General features: G+C 39.2%; 1 protein-coding gene across 2 annotated transcripts in view; it reads right to left on the bottom strand.

Annotated features, from left to right (window-relative positions):
• Nucleotides 1-19043, bottom strand: part of scube3 (signal peptide, CUB domain, EGF-like 3) — a 76766-nt gene that overhangs the window by 7880 nt on the left and 49843 nt on the right. The window contains exons 7-10 of one of the 2 annotated variants that reach the window (XM_086276271.1): nt 17542-17589; nt 10292-10408; nt 8771-8893; nt 4688-4804 (exon numbers count right to left, since the gene is read on the bottom strand). In XM_086276271.1, the coding sequence (XP_086132397.1) occupies nt 4688-4804; nt 8771-8893; nt 10292-10408; nt 17542-17589 (405 nt within the window). The remainder of the gene's footprint in view (nt 1-4687; nt 4805-8770; nt 8894-10291; nt 10409-17541; nt 17590-19043) is intronic. The other variant, XM_086276272.1, reaches the window with a different exon arrangement.

A 19043-nucleotide genomic window follows, 5' to 3' on the forward strand; every position in this document is an offset into this window, starting at 1 on the left:
CAGAGCTCATCTGCCAGCAACTGTTGTTTTGACTTCTTTGTTCTTCCCAAATTTGAAATGTGACCAAATAGACTTATTCTAACATTTCTCCAGATCGCTTTAATCTTTTTTTTTTTGCTTTGCATGCTCTAACAGAGCCGATGTAGAGACGAGCCAAGAAAGGAAAGGGCAGAACAAAAAGACGATCTGACATTTAGACTCTGCAACTGCTTTGTATCATGTAGCAGAAATTTAGGGTTCATAAAAATGTCAAAATCTTTTAACTGTAATCAGTTTTGTGAGCTTAATTGCCAACTGGCCCATGTTGCTTTTAAGAAGAATTTTTCCCCAAGCGCAATCTGGGCAGTGTTTTCTGCATTGGACAAATATTTATAAATCACCAACCCCCTCCTTTTATTTTCTTTAAAACAAAAAAAGAAGAAGAAGAAAGTTCCACTTTAATTTGTCCTTTTTTTGTGGTTTGGCGAGCAGCCATGCAACGGATAAATCCAAATACTGGAGTCGAGGGGTGATCATATGTCAACTCAGAGCAATTTTTAGATTTACTTTTACATTAAAATTGATTTTAGTTTAGGTTACAGTTAGTTTTGGACATTAAGAGTTTTGTTTCATAGTATTTTTTTTTTTTCATCATTTGTAACAAAGGAAAAACAGCAAAACCCCCACATTTTTTAAGATTGTAAGCACTACAAATATTTCAGCTACATCCTATAAACATGACACCAAAGTGAAAATATGCAATTTCAAAAATAACAAAAAATAGGACTAATTGTTTAAAAAAAAAAAATGTAAATGTTAAAATTGAAGACATATTTATTGTGCAGTACATACCTCTCACTTTGCAGCTGCATGAATATAATATGAGTAATTTGCACGATTTTTTAATGACCATTTGGTGATTCCAGAGTTGTCCTTGGAATAAAAAGGCACTTACGGTGCATGATCCTACATTACATCAGCAACACTGTTTGTATTGTGTGATAAAATTTGTTCCTTTCTTTATAGCTTAAAAAAAAAAAACATTCTGTAGCTTAGATGAGTATCTTATTGTAAGCAACAGAAACTACGAGAGGCATTTTATTCTGCATTATGCAACAATCAACCCTCAAAGCTACAATAAAGGAATTTGTATTCATGTAGCACATTCAGGATGAGTAATGATTTATTTTTTAAAGAGCAAATTTCACCGCTTCGAAAGTGTGACTACCTTTTGAGCTTTAACCTGTTCAATCAATCATTTTTCCTGACACAGCAACATTCGGCCATAATCGAATGAATTTAAGTGGAATTTAACTGGAATCCAGCCTTCAACAGGCAGGTTATTGTAACCAACAAGATTACAGTTTGCAAGGAATTTGTGAATTGAATGATCGTTTTTTTCTGTTCGCATTATTTATATACTAGGATTGCATTCATTACATGTATTGATGTCAACCCTTTGTATTATGTGTCCCACATTTTCTTTCCAAGATTGAAAGCATTTGGAATTTTACATTTACTCCCTCAAATGTTTTTTCAGGTCAGATTAAACCACCCAAAGAGTACATGGAAGTTTATAAAACTTCAACAAAAACAAATATTTGCAGGGTATTTAGTGTCCAAGTAATATATTTCATATATTTCAAATACAATTCATAAGGTTAACATACGTACAGAGCACCATAAATGCTTAGTTTATGACTCTTTTGCCTAATATTGATCTGCATATGGTAAACAACCTGCTTTTTGGAGGTTTGCAAAAGAAAAACTGGTTTAGAGAGAAGCTGACTAGTAAAAGAGGGTAAACTGGCTTGGTTTAGAGGGGTGGATGAACTAAGGGGCTAACTTCTAATTATTGAAAGCTGCTCTATTACAGCCCAGGAATACAATTAAGGAGCTAGAAATAAGCCTAATAAGCCCCCTTTAAGTATTTAGGTATCAACTGGAACCCTTTTTGATGTTTAGAGATCTTTTTCATAGATCTATGTACAAACATGTTTTTCGTAGGATAAAAATGCCTTTCTGCCACGGTAAATGCTGACTGGATCAAATTAGGTAAATTCAAAAATACTTTAAAAGTATTTAGTCACGAGCAGTTTGAGTCTATTTTTTAAAGCAGATAAGCAAAATGAGCAGATTGTTTTGCTAGCCGAGAGGGAGAATGGCTGGATATACTCTCACTTGGGAGGAATGTTGACATGCCTCGGCACAATGCTTAACAGCAGGTCACTGACCTAATTGGGTTTGTTTAGGGTGAGTCTATTGTTTAACACCAGATTTCTGAATTGTTTGGCAGCCATAATGTCCGCTGATAAACCACAGAGGGGATAACATAACCTCATACTGTTGTGGCTGGGGACGAAGAAAGTACAGCAGCGATCACCATAAATCTCTGGGGTTATCTAACAGTTCCGACAGCGGTGGTGGTAAAAAGAGGGGGGGGGGGGAAGAAAGAGGGGAAATCATTCATCACTTGCGCTCTATACAATGGTATAGAGAGTCATTTACGCCTGACCATCTTCTTTCCTTTTAGCAGCTCAGTGCAGCCTGATCACAGTCCATCATGTGAGTAAAAGCCTTACAAATCCAATCCTGGCACATTTATTCCCTGAGCTGACAGCTAATACAGCTACCCATGTGTGGAATGGATCCCGTGAACCTATTAAACTCTTCTGAAATACAGCAGACTATGTAATTCCAGAATTACATACAGTGGGTGGATAAAAATAAAAGTAACCCCTTACAATGTATTGCAACCCAGCAGCACTGCCACCACATCTCTGACTCCATTGAAAGTAAGCATTAAAAAAAAACAAAGAAAGAGTAGGTGGTTCACAAAAAATGTAAAACTGTTACTCCTATGCAGTTTTTGACTAACTGCACCTCCTGATTACAAACATCTACAAGTTACCACTCTCTAGTCTCAGTATAGTCAATTCTGTTGCAACATTCCCGATCAGTCGACCTGTCAAACTACAGACAAAAACACATAACGAGTCACTTCAAAGCTATGTATTTCAAGTGCATATGCCGTCTCTCTATGTCTCTCCCAAAACTACTGTGAGGCCCCGAGGTGCAGGAGACAGCAGCAGATTCTAACTGGTGATACACGCTCCATCAAAGGATCGCGGCAACACCCTGATGTGCTCTGGCGGGCCTCTTGGCAGATCTGACGTGCCCTCACACACCTCCTTCTGACACCAAAGGCTGTTTCTCCTATCTGTTCTACACCAGAGTACAGTAACTACCTGCCCATTTTTGATGGACATACTCCACCTTGAAGGACCATAACCTCCATGATATTATTTCATGTTTTAGTACATTAAGTACAGCACAAATTGTCTGCACTTTATATGACTGCCAAGTGTAGCGTAAGTTCTTAGATTGAGTTCTTGCCTTCCAGGCAGCCACCTGTTTCAGCTCATTTCAGTCCATTTGAAAATCGACTTGTAGAGGTCTAAACCTGGCTTGTGAAAGGTAATCCATCAGAGTGAGCATTTAAATACACTTCAGTTTTACCCAAGAATGCAGCTGCATGTAGGGACGTTTTTTTGTTTTTCTATTTTTTAAGGATGTTGTCTCCAGATTAATGAGCTTAGCTTGTGTAAACACCAACAGTAACTATACATTGACACTTAAAAAAAAGTTTAGTTTGTGCCTTAAAAGAAAAGAAAAGAAAAGAAAAGAAAAGAAAAGATGTCCCACAGCAGTCTAAGCCTATAGCAGCATAGCTAAGGGATGGTTCAGGGTCACCTGATGTAGCCCAAACTACAAACTTTATCTAAAAGGAAAGTTATGAGTCTAAACTTAAAACTGGAGGGACTGTCTGTCGAATCCAAACTGGAGCTGTTTCTACAGTAGAGAGGCCTAATATCTGAAGGCTCTACCACCCATTCTACTTTCAAACACTCTAGAAACCACAAATAAGCCTTCAGTCTTTGAACAAAGACATCTGAGGTCTTCAAGATATGAGAGGGCATGATCATTCAAGACTTTGTATGCGAGGAGATGAATTTTAAATTCAATTCTGTTTTTACCAAGGAGATGATCTCTTTCCAGTCCTGATGATCTGACAACCTGATAATAATAAATCATAAGAGTCCAGCCTAGAAAGTGGTCAGAATACAATATGGTTTAAAGGCATTTGTTCAAGTAATGGACAAACGTAGCTGATGGTAGCATGAGAGGAAAAGCAAAATGAAATCCAAAGTCATTATAATTCATCCTAAGGGGGATATAAATATAATGCACAAAACGATTTTGAAACATTTCATTCAGACCCACAAACTGTGACATTACTTGGAAAGTCAGAGGATCACAAAGGTTGTTAGGATGCATCATTAGGAGACAATGGGTGTCTGTAAAAATGTCTTGCCAGCTCTTCTAAAAGCTGCGCAGACATTTCAGTCACTGTAATGCCTATGGCTAAACTTCCTGCAAGTCTTATAACAGTTACTGCAGAAATAAAACACTTTGTAAATTAGTCATGTAAAATCTATAAAATCTCTCAGCAGTGCTTTATTAAAGCTGTCAGTAGGCATGTTAAAATTAATAACATTTTTAGTATTTCTAGTGTTTTTTTTCCCTGCCAAACATAAGAGCAGTAAATGAAAGGTTAGCACAGAAGTGCTGGCTCTAGAGGAAGAGTGACAGACAGGAGATTTACACCCGGAGACAAGGCAAAGAAGAAACAGACATGCTGGCTCACCTCCACAGTGTGCCAGTCCGTAAAGGACGTAGCCCTTATGACAATGACATTGGAAACTTCCGGCAGAGTTGACACAAAAGTGGTCACAGGCACGGTCAAAAGAGCATTCGTCAATATCTGTGTAGATAGAAAGACATGCTGTTATAAACTTTTCAAACAGTTCAACAAATTACACACAAAAAGCCTCCAATAATAATGGGATCTGTCCTCGTTTCATCTTCTGTATTGTATTTCTTGGTTGTCAAGAATTGCAATGGGTCAGAAAATATGTCACAAAAAAAAAGTATTTTCCAAGAAAGGCGTCTTCTGTTTGGTGCATGGTATAGCGCTTGACCTCCTGCAGTCATGCAGTTTTCCATTTCGATGCACTGAAATGAAATTGTCCAAGTTGTTTTGAAATAACAAGTGGCCACAGCAGGAGACAAAAGAAAGCCCACTCTTTACCTGATAATAGGAGCCTTTGGGTTGGTTTTTCCACGCTAACGTTGGACCTTGGGAACACTTTCCTTCTCTTTCATCTTAAGCATGCTAAATGAGCCAGAGTCGGTACAAGTCCTAGAATTTGACTTGTCAGTCTGTTACTTGGACAACACGTAAATGTGCGTTTAAACATCCACATTTTTTGCTATAGCACGTAGATATACATGTCACAGTACGAGTGCAGATAAGAAGACGTGGATTTTCAGTTTCTCTGGTTTTCTCACCTTGTCAGCTTCACTTGCAAATCTACATCAAATCAGCTCCTTCCTGCCTGTCTCTGTCTCTCTTACACATGGATCCTGATAAGTTGCTTAAATGTCATGGGCTCAAAGACCATAAGGACAGACACATGAAGCTACAGGAGACTGATGACATTTGGTTTTATTGTGATCAAGGCTCCCCTTAATGTCAGTAATGATCTCTGTCAAGCCCAGACAGCAAATGCTGGTGGAAAATGGGGATGTGCTACAACTTTGCTGGATCAACTTGGCAAATAAAACAAAGGTTTCTCAGGACTTTCCCAGGAATATCATGCTTTCATCAGCTACATCTGAACCTCCTCTGGGTTATGAGGAAGCACACGCTGCCATTAAACGGAGGTCACAGGTATTTCACAGCAATTAAGTATGTTTGGTTAAATGATATGCTGGCTTAAAGAACGCAGGAAGACAGACTGATAAATATCTGCTCAAATCTTGCATGGTTTTTGAAAAAATAAAAATAAAACATTGACATTTGCGCACTGGGCATAATCCAAACTAGACAGATAAACCATATGAGGATCACTGAGGTTAATATTTGGCAGGCATGTTGTAAGAGCAACCAAAAGATAAAAATGTTCTGAGATTAATAGCTTATTAAGATATCAGTTTACAAAGCTGTACACAAGCTTTGAAGGAAACGTACAAGCTGATGTTTTAAAGCTGGAAAAAAACCAAAATGTATAATTGGTGCAGCTTATCTTTTACAAAATAAATCTTCTAGAACATAATTTTTTTTACCACAAACCAAGTATTAAAAAAAAAAAATGACAACAAGCTCATACAGTTCTTGCCATTTGTCTCCTGCGGAGGCCTCTGGAGATTCATAAAAGCAATGATAGATGAGTGAAGCGTGGGTTGGCACACGCTGGAAGAGGCATTGCAAAAGTGATTGTTTTTGGAGTGTTAAGGATAAACTCGACTCAAGCGCACTTTTAAATAAAAAGTCTAAAACCCTCTAGGAGTTAGGCGTGGTGACTGAGTTTATCCTTAAAATATGCTGCAACCAGTGACGCCAGAAGTCAATCTGCAACTTATCATTACACCGTTTTGTGTGATATCATGCTACAGAGCATAAGTGTTAAGACATCTGGGACTCCCACAACCCTTATTTACAAGACAGTTAAGGTGAAGTATGCAGTGGGAGTGCAAAGACGACATCATGAGGTGATGTACGTGCAGGGGGATAGCAGTCACACTGAATGCAGATGAGAATCGCAACTCAGAGCTCCTGTCACTAACTTCCTTTATGCAGTCTCACATCACTTTAACCTTGAACCTTACTCAAAATAAAACGGCAAATGAGATCGACTGCAATGAAAACACTGGCAACTATTGTTTATCCAGGACAGATAAGGCCTCCATCACTGATGTTCCCTCTGGAGAAAACACAAGGTCTGATGAACATCTGAGTGCCCTCATGTGGATCACGAGTGAGAAGAGGAGGAGGAGGAGGAGGAGATTCTGGAGGGTGTTGTGGGTGGTGGAATGCTGACAGGGGCTCAGCAGACATGCCCCATCCTGACTTAGGGACCATGGTCCACTGAAAGCAGGGAAACACCACGACTGTTTAAACCAAGATAAACCAAGAGTTCAGTTTACACATCTCAACACCTCACGGTGACTGCAAATGTGTAAGAGTAACTGATACCAGAGAACACAGTGACACGCAACGAAGCACCAGCAACTATTAGCAAAACCAGGAGAAGGATGGCTGTAAATTTACTGCAGGTGCACCTAATCTTCTTAGTCTTTCACTTCAGGATTTATACTCTATATGCACTTTAGTGAGCTCGATGATAGGATTACTCCTGGCTGTTTAGTCAAAGTAATACCTGTTAGACCCCAAGCTATGTCCAAAAAATTTAGAGACCTACTCCACATCTCGCACACAAAGGTGATGAAAACAGCACAACGTCTTCTACAGAGCTAGAGAAGTCATATTAACCTTTACAACTGACAATATGAACCTTATGACCCTTGTAAATGCATTACTGCATTATGGGAAATGTAGGATGGATTTTTTTTTGCTTTTGGAGCACACCCCACATGAAAGACTAAAATTACAGATCTGTGGACCTCAGCTGTTTTGATTTTAATCACTCTTTTTTTCCCAAATAGGTCTCTTGCGAGACAAACAAGAGTCTGGAAGTAATACTAAATAAGCAGTATGCCCCTTTAACCACACATCTACATTCCAACATGAAGGGTAAAAAAAAAAAAAAAACTAAGACAAGCACAAAGGAGCTACATGAACAAAAGGGCAAATAAAGAAGATCAACTTTAACCTTTACTAAGAGGCACTCAGCTTTTATTTTGCCCCGATCCCCTTCCAAAAATGAGAAAACACGATAGGAAGGACAAGACGAGTAGCAGGCAAGTGACTCAATAGTGTGGAGTATGCAAGCATGGCAATACCTCACTCAACAGCAGGCGAGCTTTATCACAGCCCTTCTCACCAGACAAAACACACAGCGCTAAACAAGAACAACCCTGTTCCAAAGTTGACTCCCTGGCCCAAAACAGCACACGGCTGAGTAGGTTAAGGCATGGTGCCACATAAAACAAGCTGTGATTTACATTCCGACATGCACAGACCGCATTTTCTCAGTTATCTGTGTTATTCTGGCAAAATAAACTTTGCATTGTTTGGCGACAAATAATGAAAGAAAGGCATCCACCGAAAATAGATTTAAAGAGAGAAGAGAGTGGCTGCAAAGAACGGCGACAGAGAGTACGTTTTCATCAAACGCACACGATGCTTGTGTACCGTGTTAGAGTGGTGTGATTCAGTGCAGCAATTCTGAACCAATTGCATGACGTTGATGTGTACCAGGCTGAATATTGATTGACCACATCAATAAATACAAAGAAAGGAAAAATAGCATGTCATCTGTTTTTCACTTGGAGAGAGGCTGGATTTGGCTCCATTGTTGCAAGCTGTCTGTCTTTTTTCAGCGTATTTTTCTGTGGTGGCTTTATTCATCCAAGAACCAGAGATTTAAGAGTTGGAGCCCCTAATTTCCTACACCTGTGTTCAGCCATTGCAAATTCTTATTTGTTCTGTACTAGTTCTCCCAGGTCCTGCTGAGCAGCAGCTACCACTAAATATAAGGGACAAACATGCCAGAGAGGCCTGGTTTGGCTTCTCTGAAGGACAGAAATCTCCGAGCGCATATTTTTGTGGCATCGGGAGGCAACTGCTCTTTTGTCGTAGTTGTCATTTAATGCAAAAAATCTCAGTCTATGAGACAAAGAGTGTTTAGCAGAAGCTTTGGAGTAGGAGTAAGTAGAGACAGTTTGTTTATTTAAGTGGCAAATGGCAACGAAACGGGCTACGTACCTTGGCAAGTTCTCTCATTGGTTAGCAGCTTGTAGCCTTTCTTGCAGCTGCACTCAAAGCTACCCACTGTGTTTCGACACACATGATCACACCCCCCATTGTTCAGACGGCACTCGTCAATGTCTGTGAACAGAAAACCATAACGAGGAGCGGATACATCAAATCACTCATCGCAGCTGCAAATGAGAGAGCGCTGAACTTAAACCTACAGCATGCAATTTTTTTGTCACTTGGAAGTAGGAAAAACCTGACGATGCGTTAGCACAGAGTGGCCTATTTACACACTCAGCAGACAAATAGAAACATCATCATTTATCAGTTTTCTGGGCTTATAAGAAAATACACACACACACGAACGGCTTTAAAAAAGTTCTTAAATCTGAATAGTATGTGGGAGATGTATGTAAATGAGGCAGCTTGGACTAACAGTGCAAAACAGGACAGTCATTTCTGTGGAAATAAGCTTCAGGGGTTTCCTTGCTGGTCCTCGGATAGGCTAAAAATCAGCTTGCGTGTGACTTTAATGGAGTGCAGCTCTCACACAGTAAAGCCCCGAAGCAGTAAGGCCTCTAAATCATCATTGTCCATCTCCTTCCGATTATTCTGCTCTTTATTTCTGTAGCCAATACTGAATCGATATGTCATGTGCTGATCCCTGCTTTTCATGTTGCTCTGCCTTGGCAAGTTTGGCACCAGCTCTGATTAATTCTGAATCATCATCACAAATGAGGCATCTGTCTCTTGAGGGAGTCTTCATCATCTGGTTAAAATAAATGCATGAGAGATGGAATTAAATAATCCCATCCTTGCTTCATCTTTGTCTCAACTCCTCAGAAGTGCCTGGCCCGAAGCGAGCGTCTGTCTTCTTGTGCCAGTGCTGCCTGTGTTCATTTTCCTCTTGTTTCCTCTCAAACTAAACGAATACAAGCCAATGTATTTTTATTAGAGTTGTTAGTCTAACACTGTAAGCACACTGACACACTGCTATCCTGCTTTTGTTCACCTACATCCAATGTTTGTTTTCCCCAAGTCTCGATAATTCCACATAACATTCGGAGAGGATTAGAGATTGCACGAAGAAAAAACCACACACACACACAAAAAAACAAAACAAAAAAAACCCAGCAAAATTATGCAGGTTGCTTGAGTTGAGGATGCTCTGCCAACACTCACAAAGATGGCAGTGCAGAAGAAAACTGTCGGGAAAGCTGGTGCCATGACAAAATATTTCTTAAAATATGTTGTTGAAAAGCAGAAGGTAGTGATAGATCTGTGACACCTGTATGGATACAGACAAAATAACTTGTAGTTGCAAAAAAAAATGTGGTTTCTGCAGAAAATCTAACTGGCAAGTTACAAGGGGTTCTAACTTGGGTAGGAGTGAATAACTATTTAATCATTCCTGTTGGCTGCATGTGGAGAGAGAAGCTGGAAAAATGACAAGCAGGAGAATAATTTAGTGAGAGCTGGACAGGTGCAGCTTGAATGCTGCCTGCATCCATGGGCGATGGGTGGGAATACCTTTGCAAGTCTTGCGGTCTGGCTGCAGAGTGAAGCCAACAGGACAGCTGCAGCGGACTCCTGTCACTGAATCATGACATGTGCTATCACAGCCGCCATTGTTCACTGCACAGGTCTCTGCAGGGAAACACGCATTCAGTTAGATAAACCCCACAGAAAATACAAAGTAGATTCAGTTGTGACCTACTTATTTCTTCCAATTGAAACAGCAGACATGCATACTGGTGCAACTGCAAAAACTACAAGAAACACCATTATATACACCATTACTTTTGTGAACAGGCCAAGAGCAGCATGCTGATCAAGTGTTGAGTGGTAGAGAGGAAAAAAAGAGAGTAAAGATAGAAACAGTAATGAATGCAGCCAATGAAAGAGATTACCAGTCAGAGAAACAAAGAGTTTGTCAATAATGAAAGGAGACAAGTCATTAGGAAATATAGCTAACACAGCCAAACATGGGAACTTCACTTGTTGTGTCTGTCTGTGCATGTGTGAGGTATGTGAGAAGGTTTGTTTCTCTTTGGTAAAAGCAAATTATGACCTCCAAAAATCCTTTTGTACTGTAGGAAATGTCTCCCCTCCATTATAAAGGGAGAATTTTCATTTGCAGACACATGTGGACGAAACCACCAGTTCCTTCCTGGCTTTGACAAAACCTTCCAGGCATTTTGGGGATAAAAAAGCAATTTCAGCTCCCCGGTCCCTATGTTGGCTAGGCTGATTTGAAAAAGGCAGGTAGTCAGTAAGGACAGGATAGCTGAGGTCTTTTCTCTAGACAGTGACAAATTTCACACAGACTTTAATTTTAAGTAACCGTACAAGACAGAGTCGCTCTAACATCCAAGATCAGTGGATGCCTACTACTTTTGGCATCCTTATAGATGGGCTCACACACTTCAGAACAACAGCAAAAAAATAATAAAACAACAGCTATCACTTTAACTTTCTGTAAAGAAACCAGTCATGTACACATCTCATCACTTCTTTTTAATGGGCAGTGGGATGTTGGCTGGCAGCCCAGCACAGCTGGAATAGTCTAGGACTTCACGCTGGTAAGACGATGGCAGCTAACACACGCCACTAAAAAGGGAATGTAGCTGTTATTTCTTATTTTGTTAAATGAAGAACAAGCAACCCTTTGGGAAACACTTACCCTTGTCAGTTCTAAAATTAAAAAACTCCCTCAATATAAACTGCAACAGCCATAATCAAACTTCTCTCAAATTAAAATCTCAGTTAGAGACTAGAATGATGCATCAAAGCAAAACAGGTGCTAAAAGTGATGTAATTTAGTGTTTTACAGCCGTTTCTTGGAAAAAACACACAACACACAAGTGAATGCCATCGCTCAAGGCTAGACACGCTGTATCAATATACTAGGACAAGCTTGGAATAAATGTCAGTTCAGATGAAGCCATAAAAACAAGGTTTAAAAAAAAATAAGAATTTTGACATTGAAATGACTAGGTCTAAATGCTAAACACCATTATAAAGGATGGTTGACATTTAGCTATACTTGTGACTCATTATATAAACCTGACTATATATAGTCTATTCTTCAGCCTGCTTGCTGGCTTCAACATCTGCCTGTTGCTGTACTGTATGCTGACATGAAGTCTGCTACAGGGTTTCTTGGATGACAAATAATTTTGCTATAATCCTTGTCAAGTAAGCCCTCTACCCAATACAAAACCCTACATGTGTTTTTGTCATAGTTTTTGGAGCGGAGTCGTGTAAAAGATGAAAATGTAACCAATAAAACTCACCACTGCTCACTTCAGTACATTCTGCAACATAATAACGTCTGCTAAAAATACCAAACTTTGATTAGTATTTGCTTTTCCTATGTAAATGACATTACTGAATCACATTTAAGATTTAATTTAATTCAATTTATAGAGCACCAAATCCTAACATTAGTCATCTCAGATCACTTTACAAGAAATCTTTCAATATTTTACACATTAACCATTCAGCAAGCACTTGGTGAGACCAGGAAAAAGAAGCCAACTGCCAAGGTAAATAAATGTTTATACAGTAGTACTGAGGTCTAATAGGGTTAGACTTTTATAAAAAATTAGCCCTTTGGCAGATTTTGACTTATTGACATACCATTTTGTCCATTATTACATCGTCCTATGGGTTTCCTTCTTTAGTCAGTTTTTCCAGTGGAATGCATTTCTTCTACTGTTTCCAGCCACTGATCTGTCCTCGGAGCATCACATTTTTGCCAGTTTCCTGTTACGGCCCTTTTACATGCAACAGTCAAAACTTTGAGGAGAGGTATACCCTTCCTTCGATCATAGCAAGTATCGGTCAGAAACAAAAACATTACTCTGGGATTATTAAGAATATACAAATACATGCTCAAAAATGAGAAGAATGTTATCCCAGAACAGCTGTAGTTTTATGCATGACCAAAAAATAAAAAATAAAAATCCCTTTGCCTGCATCGTCTCCAACATTGTGGTGTAATTGTTTACTTTCACGTGAGCGGTAATAAAAAAAACCGATTAGGCTTTTTCATCCAAATTCTCTCCATCATTTAGAAGGACTTGAAGATTGCTTTGCCAATCACTCTCTGGCAAGTCAGAGATTTTAAAGAAGACCAAGCATGTGCCTGGATCCCCTGTTCGCTTAGAAGCCATATAGAGGAATAGAAGATGCCACGGTAAACCTGTTGAACTTAACTGCTAAAACATTTAGAGGGAAAGGTACTTCTGTCGACAAGATTCAGCCTCATATTTTAATCAAAAGGCTTATAAAACAGTTTTCAGTCTCATGGGTTGGATTTTTGACTTCTTGACTATTCCACTTGTCTCAATAGTTTATCCTGGAAGAGCAGAGCCGAGCGTAGCCAATCAGGTCTGCTCCTCGACTGGCTCCCCGCTGGGATGTGCGCTTTCACCTTTATCATTTATCTTGTCTGAAAACAGAACCATTTTAAAGTATGCAGATGGCTCTGTTATCTTTAGTCCGCCCCAGGATAATGAGAGCAGCCATGATGAGTTTGTTAAAGGGTCAGACAAATCCTACCTTCAATTAGACGTATTTAAATCAAAAGAAATGATCACTGATTTAAGAAAATGTACGTACAAAAGAGATCAGGTCCATTTAGAAACAGACTGGAGAATGCATTCAGTCTTATAAAGACTGAACTTTGAAGCAAACTGTGGAGTTATGTGTTAAAACGGGCACCAGCATCCGTCATGTTTGAAGAAACTTCGATAAACTTTTGACAAAACAACAACCATTTCATGTTATCATGCTTTCACTGAGACCAAACCATCTTTTCTTGGTCTCGTGGTTTGGATATTTATCTTTAAAGAACAGAAACTCACTCAGTAAAACTGTTAAATGGTCTAACAGGCTTATTGGTGAGCCACAGCTGAACCCAGCAACCCTGGTATGGATAGATTACAGCAGCTGGCTGGTTTGATTTTACTTGATGACTTGCACCATTTATATAGAGTTTCAGTTTCTAATTAGCCATCATCCAGAGAAGAAGAAAAAAAAAAAAAAATGGTTTTGCCATCTACCTGATGCTGTGTAAATTCTCCATTATCATTTCTTCATCTCTCTCTCTTTATGTTGAGTTACGCTTATCTGTTGCCCATCATCTTAGTTTATTTATTTTTATATATATATATATATATATATATATATATATATATATATATATATATATATATATATATATATATATATATATTTTTTTTTTTTTTTTTTTTTTAAATTTATTCATTCGAGGATGGATGACTCACTTACTGCAGGCCAGATCTACTTAGGACTACAAGTGAGGCAACGTGAACCTGAACCTAAGAACGAAATGAAAGAATTCTTATAAATCTTTATAACAATTTATTTTTCTTAAATAAGACTGAGGTGGAATTTCTTTTTGAATGCGTTTCCATTACCATGTCTTCTCTTTGTAGTCAGTAAATCAGAGCGATGCTGCCTCTGATCCTCTGCAGGAGAATGATGGCTCACGATACGATACCCCAGTCACAACCCAGACTTGCGCGTGTAACACTGTGGGTTCGCATAATTGCAAAGTGCGAGCAGAGACGGTTGGCAGACGAGACGACAAGACGCTGTCAGGACATGCCTCCAAAACGCTTAGTCAGGCGGCCATTTCACCAAACTGTAATGATCATGTGTTAAGAGAGCAAAGAAATATTTTTGACATTATGGTTTTTGTGAAGAGAGGGGAGAGACGCGCACTCTGGTATGTTTGTCGGTTTGTGTGATTTGGATGCACACCAGCCACATCTACAGTGCGCTGGGCTGGGAGAGGCAATTACAGTAACAGTGGGCTGACTTTTCTAAATATCCTTCATTATAATCTGCAGGGTGTTTGCTCTGATGCTGGGCCTCTGTATTATATCTCATACAGAGAGCTTCAGCCAGTGTACACAAGCTTTTAACAGAAGCCACATGATTTTAGCTGTAGCACGTCTTCAGTTACAGCTTGTCATCAGACATTTATGACGACTGCAAACAAAAGACATCAAAGGATGAGGGGATAGAATTTAGCAAAACGCACAAGGCGAAGCCCGCTTTGGTGTTGATCGCTGATTATCAGGTGGACGAACAAGCAGAAAACCATGCAGCCAGAGGAAAGTTACTCACATGGTACAGGGTTTCTCACATTAGGGGAGCGCTCTCTCAGTAAAATAAAGCCCACAATAAGAAAATAAAACCAAGGCTGTAAAAGTTCTGGCGTCTCGAGAAAGTTCTGGATTTGCAACCACAAAGTGGTACAGTAACAGAGAAAATTAGGAGACAAACCTTTTAAGCAGCATGCAAAAATATGTTTCTGGCTGCGTATGTCTCCATTTCAAGAAAAGAAAGAACCCTGAAACTGGGACACAAATATCTTAATATAGGTCAGACTGTTATACTGGAGAGTGTGAGGAACTCTGTGTTCGTGTACATACAACAGCAACAACTAGTAACTTAAAACACTCCCGGTTTGCTTCTTACCTTGAACGGGCTCCTACTCCTCTGAGAACAAGCCTTCTCCCTCAGTTTCTTACATGGTGTAATTAAATCGTAAATCTCTTTGATGTATCAAGGTTTGATATGTCTTCACAGATTTATGAGTTTATTTTTCCTGGCATCCTTGCCTGCATTTGTATTAAAACACAGCTCGTCCCGGAAATTGGGATGAATTGCATTAGTGATATTATCAAGGTACAATACCGATTGCCTGCTTTCCCCTCGACACGTGTTCCATTGTTCATTTTACAGCAAATGTAGTGGAACAAATTACTTTTGGCCACAACGTAGAAAAAGAAACACTGCAATTGATCATTTTCAGCAATTTTAGACACAAGTTTACATGTGTATGAAAAATCAAGTTGGGGAGTGTTCTGTGTTTTATCTTTTGTATGAAGCAGTGCTGAATCACGGACACGTTATTGGCTCCCTAATAGGCCGTGGTCATGGAGTTCGGGAACACCAAAGCTGAGTGTTTGGAAAAATTGCAAGCTTAATTTCACTCACATTAAAATACAAATAAAGACAAAGTCTTTGGTCTGTGCTCTTGATGTTTTGGAGTTTTAAAAAAAGACTACTTGCATTTGTGCTGGTACAGTACTGTGAACGAATAAATAGTTCACTCTTTCTGAAGGCCTTTCAAAGTTTGCCTTTGGAGATTGACTGCTTTTGAACTCATACTCACTCCAGTTCTTGTACCTAACCATTTTCAGAGGAATTTTTACTTTTATTTTTGGCTGTTTGTTAGGCCACTTAAACACCGACCTATGAATTATTCAAGAATAAAAAGGCAAGCGATCAAAGGAATAAACCAGTGTTGTGTCTACACATCACAGAAAAATTAGCGAAGACACAATTTTACATTGTATTTTCATTTATTATTAGGCTGCTATTGCTTATTATTCCTAGCAGCCTGTCACAAAAACATACAATTTGCTATTTTTTTTTTAAAATGCCACAGATAACTTAGTTTGACAGGTGTAAAATAGTATTTTTGCACCAACGGGGGGATTATCAAACACCTATACCCAAGATGCAGTTGGCACTTCAGCTGATCCTTCTACTGTTCACTGACGCCTCATCAAAAATGGTTTCAGTGGAAGGCTAACTGTCAAGAAGCCATTCGTAAGGAAGGCAAAAAGGGAGAAAGGCTGACTGTATGTCCAATTAGGTACACAAATAGTATTTTTGCCACCCCCCCAGAAAGAGATACAACAGCGCGTTGCAGCCATCTTTAAAACAGGGTGGTTGCAGCTGTGTTACCTTGCAACATTGTCATCTGTCTTAATTTTTCAGCCTGTCATTGATCCCAAACACACTGCCAGTGCAGTAAAAGCATACTGGGAGAGGGGGGGGGGAACCCACAGGTGAATACAATCAGTTATGGATTGGCCTCTCTAGAGGCCGGACCTCAACATTATGGGATCATCTTCACAGAAAACTGAGCAAAAGGCAGCCAACATCCATAGAAACGCTTTGAACATCTTTAACGAAGCCTGGAAAATTATCCTTAAAGACTACTTAAAGAAATTAAAGATGGCTTGCTTCAGAGAATAAATGTGATCATACCAAATATTGCCTTTCAGGCTTGTTAGAATTCCCCAAACTCTGTACTCTAGACTTTAAGTTACTGATTATATGGAAAAAAATTGTCCCCATGTGTGATTTATCATCATCATATACTATATAATTAGGTTAGATATAATTAGATGGTTAACATTTCATCGAGAATGCTGCTTCATGGAGAATGTTTTGCTTCACCCAAAAGCAGCATTATATGGGTTTTCATTTTGGCATAAAAAGGAAATAGAAAATCTGCCGGTTATTAACTTCTTAATGAAACCATTTGAGAATTACCGAGGGGAAATTTCCCGATTGTAGCGCCTCATAATTTATAAGCATATCAGTTGTTGGAAGCATCAGATAAATATAGCAGAGCAAAAGCTACAATACTGGAAGGTGGCAAATATTAACCACCTTTCTGTATCTCTATAATTTTGTATCTTGCTCGTACTGCTGGTCAGTGGCTCCCTGTTTGCAGCTGTGTTTTGAAAAGGAGTGGTTTGACACAGGCAGTGGGTGTTATTGAGAGGGCATTCACAGAAAGGAGAGGAAGGTGATTAGGTCAAGGGTCAAAGGGACGATGTGGTAAGGGGAAGGGCCTGATCAGTGTCTTCTAGGTTAGCCTCCACTATTCACCACACCTACATACCCCCAGAGAGAGAGGAGTCAGAGGAGCACATATTTACCATTAGGGAACAGCTGTGGGGCTGCCTGGGACTGGACACTCCTCTCCCCTGCATGCACGTACACACACGCATGCACACACACACACAGTTAAAACACCACTTTAGTTCTATGTACATTTAAACCACAAAGGATTTGTGTCTTACACCAAGCAGTTCTCACTCCTGACTCGTCACATACTGACACTTTGTTAAGACCCATTAATGTCACATTTTAATGCACCGAGTGTCATTCTGTCATTTTTTAATACAGAGGGTAATCTGAAAGATTTCGATAGGTTCCTCACCTTCTTATGTCTGGTTTAGGCTACATCGTATCAACTGTATTATGGCCCAAACTGTACAGAAGATCATTTTATCCTGAAAAATGTGTCTTAAATCTCTATGACTGTTGAGTTATTTCTGTAATATGAGCACAAATCTACACCAGTCATTGAAAAACTAAATATAATGAAGCAAAAGAGGAATTAGGTTGGTGGTGTAGCAAAGTGGAACTGCCAAATGGTGTAACACCATAGACAAGCCAGTGTCATTAACGTCACTTTTTATTTTTTTACATTCCTTCCCCCAAAATAGCAAGCATATGCCCTGCTCCCTAATGACATCACAAATGTTGTGGAAAAACTGCAAGCATGACTGATCACGGAACAGTACCTAGTCTGTTGTGTCTCTCAGTCACACAAAAAAATATATATTTTATGACTATAATTGCAAAATCTGATGAGTGGCCAGACAAAAACACTGTCTTGTCTGAAACTGGTCTGAAGTAGACGCCATTAAACTGTAGGCAAATGTGCTCTGTTGGCATTGTTACTGTCGCAGAATGAAAAACTGATGTAACCAAGAAGCAGAGATGCTTTTTGCAGACAGGAAAAGTTTGCCTTTGAACTTTTGGCAATTTTGCAAAACACTGTATTTTAACCTTTAATCACCAACCATCATCTTTTCCTAACCTTGGTTAGTTAACCCTAACCCATAAGCCAAGTTTATTGCCCTATCATTGCCAAGAAGCTACAGGGGGAAAATAAATCAAATCAAATTATAACAAATTTATTTTAAAAAAAAACAAAATGGCCCATAGACTGTACATAAATGATGGATGTATCCAGACTGAAGTATCCGTTCTGCTTTGGAAGACTCCGCTTGGGCATTTCAGTCTCCATCACCATAAACTCATCAGGAAAAACTCTACTCAGGTCATAAATGAATTTTGACAAGGATGATGTTTATTTATTTGGACATTTCTGCAATCAAATGAGTCGCCCCCTGCTGGTGATTAGAAACAGTAGACTTATGGCACTTTGTCACTGGCTTCAATTTATGCCCTTTAAAATGTGACCAAAATGGGTCCTGAAAAATCATCATTATTTGACGAGTTGCCAGCAGCAGTGAGCTGGCTATGCAAAATGAGAACTAATTTGATGCTCTGCACCTTATTCCCAGCATCATGGTAACTCTGTTTCCCAATCCATTCTTACTGGAAAATAAATACTGTGTGAAGACAG

The sequence above is a fragment of the Aulonocara sp. 'chitande type north' Nkhata Bay genome, linkage group LG20 (assembly GCF_057382095.1).
Source record: "Aulonocara sp. 'chitande type north' Nkhata Bay isolate Kocher_YH1m ecotype deep benthic linkage group LG20, A_spYH_male_GT1.1, whole genome shotgun sequence".
Taxonomy (NCBI): Eukaryota; Metazoa; Chordata; class Actinopteri; order Cichliformes; family Cichlidae; genus Aulonocara; species Aulonocara sp. 'chitande type north' Nkhata Bay.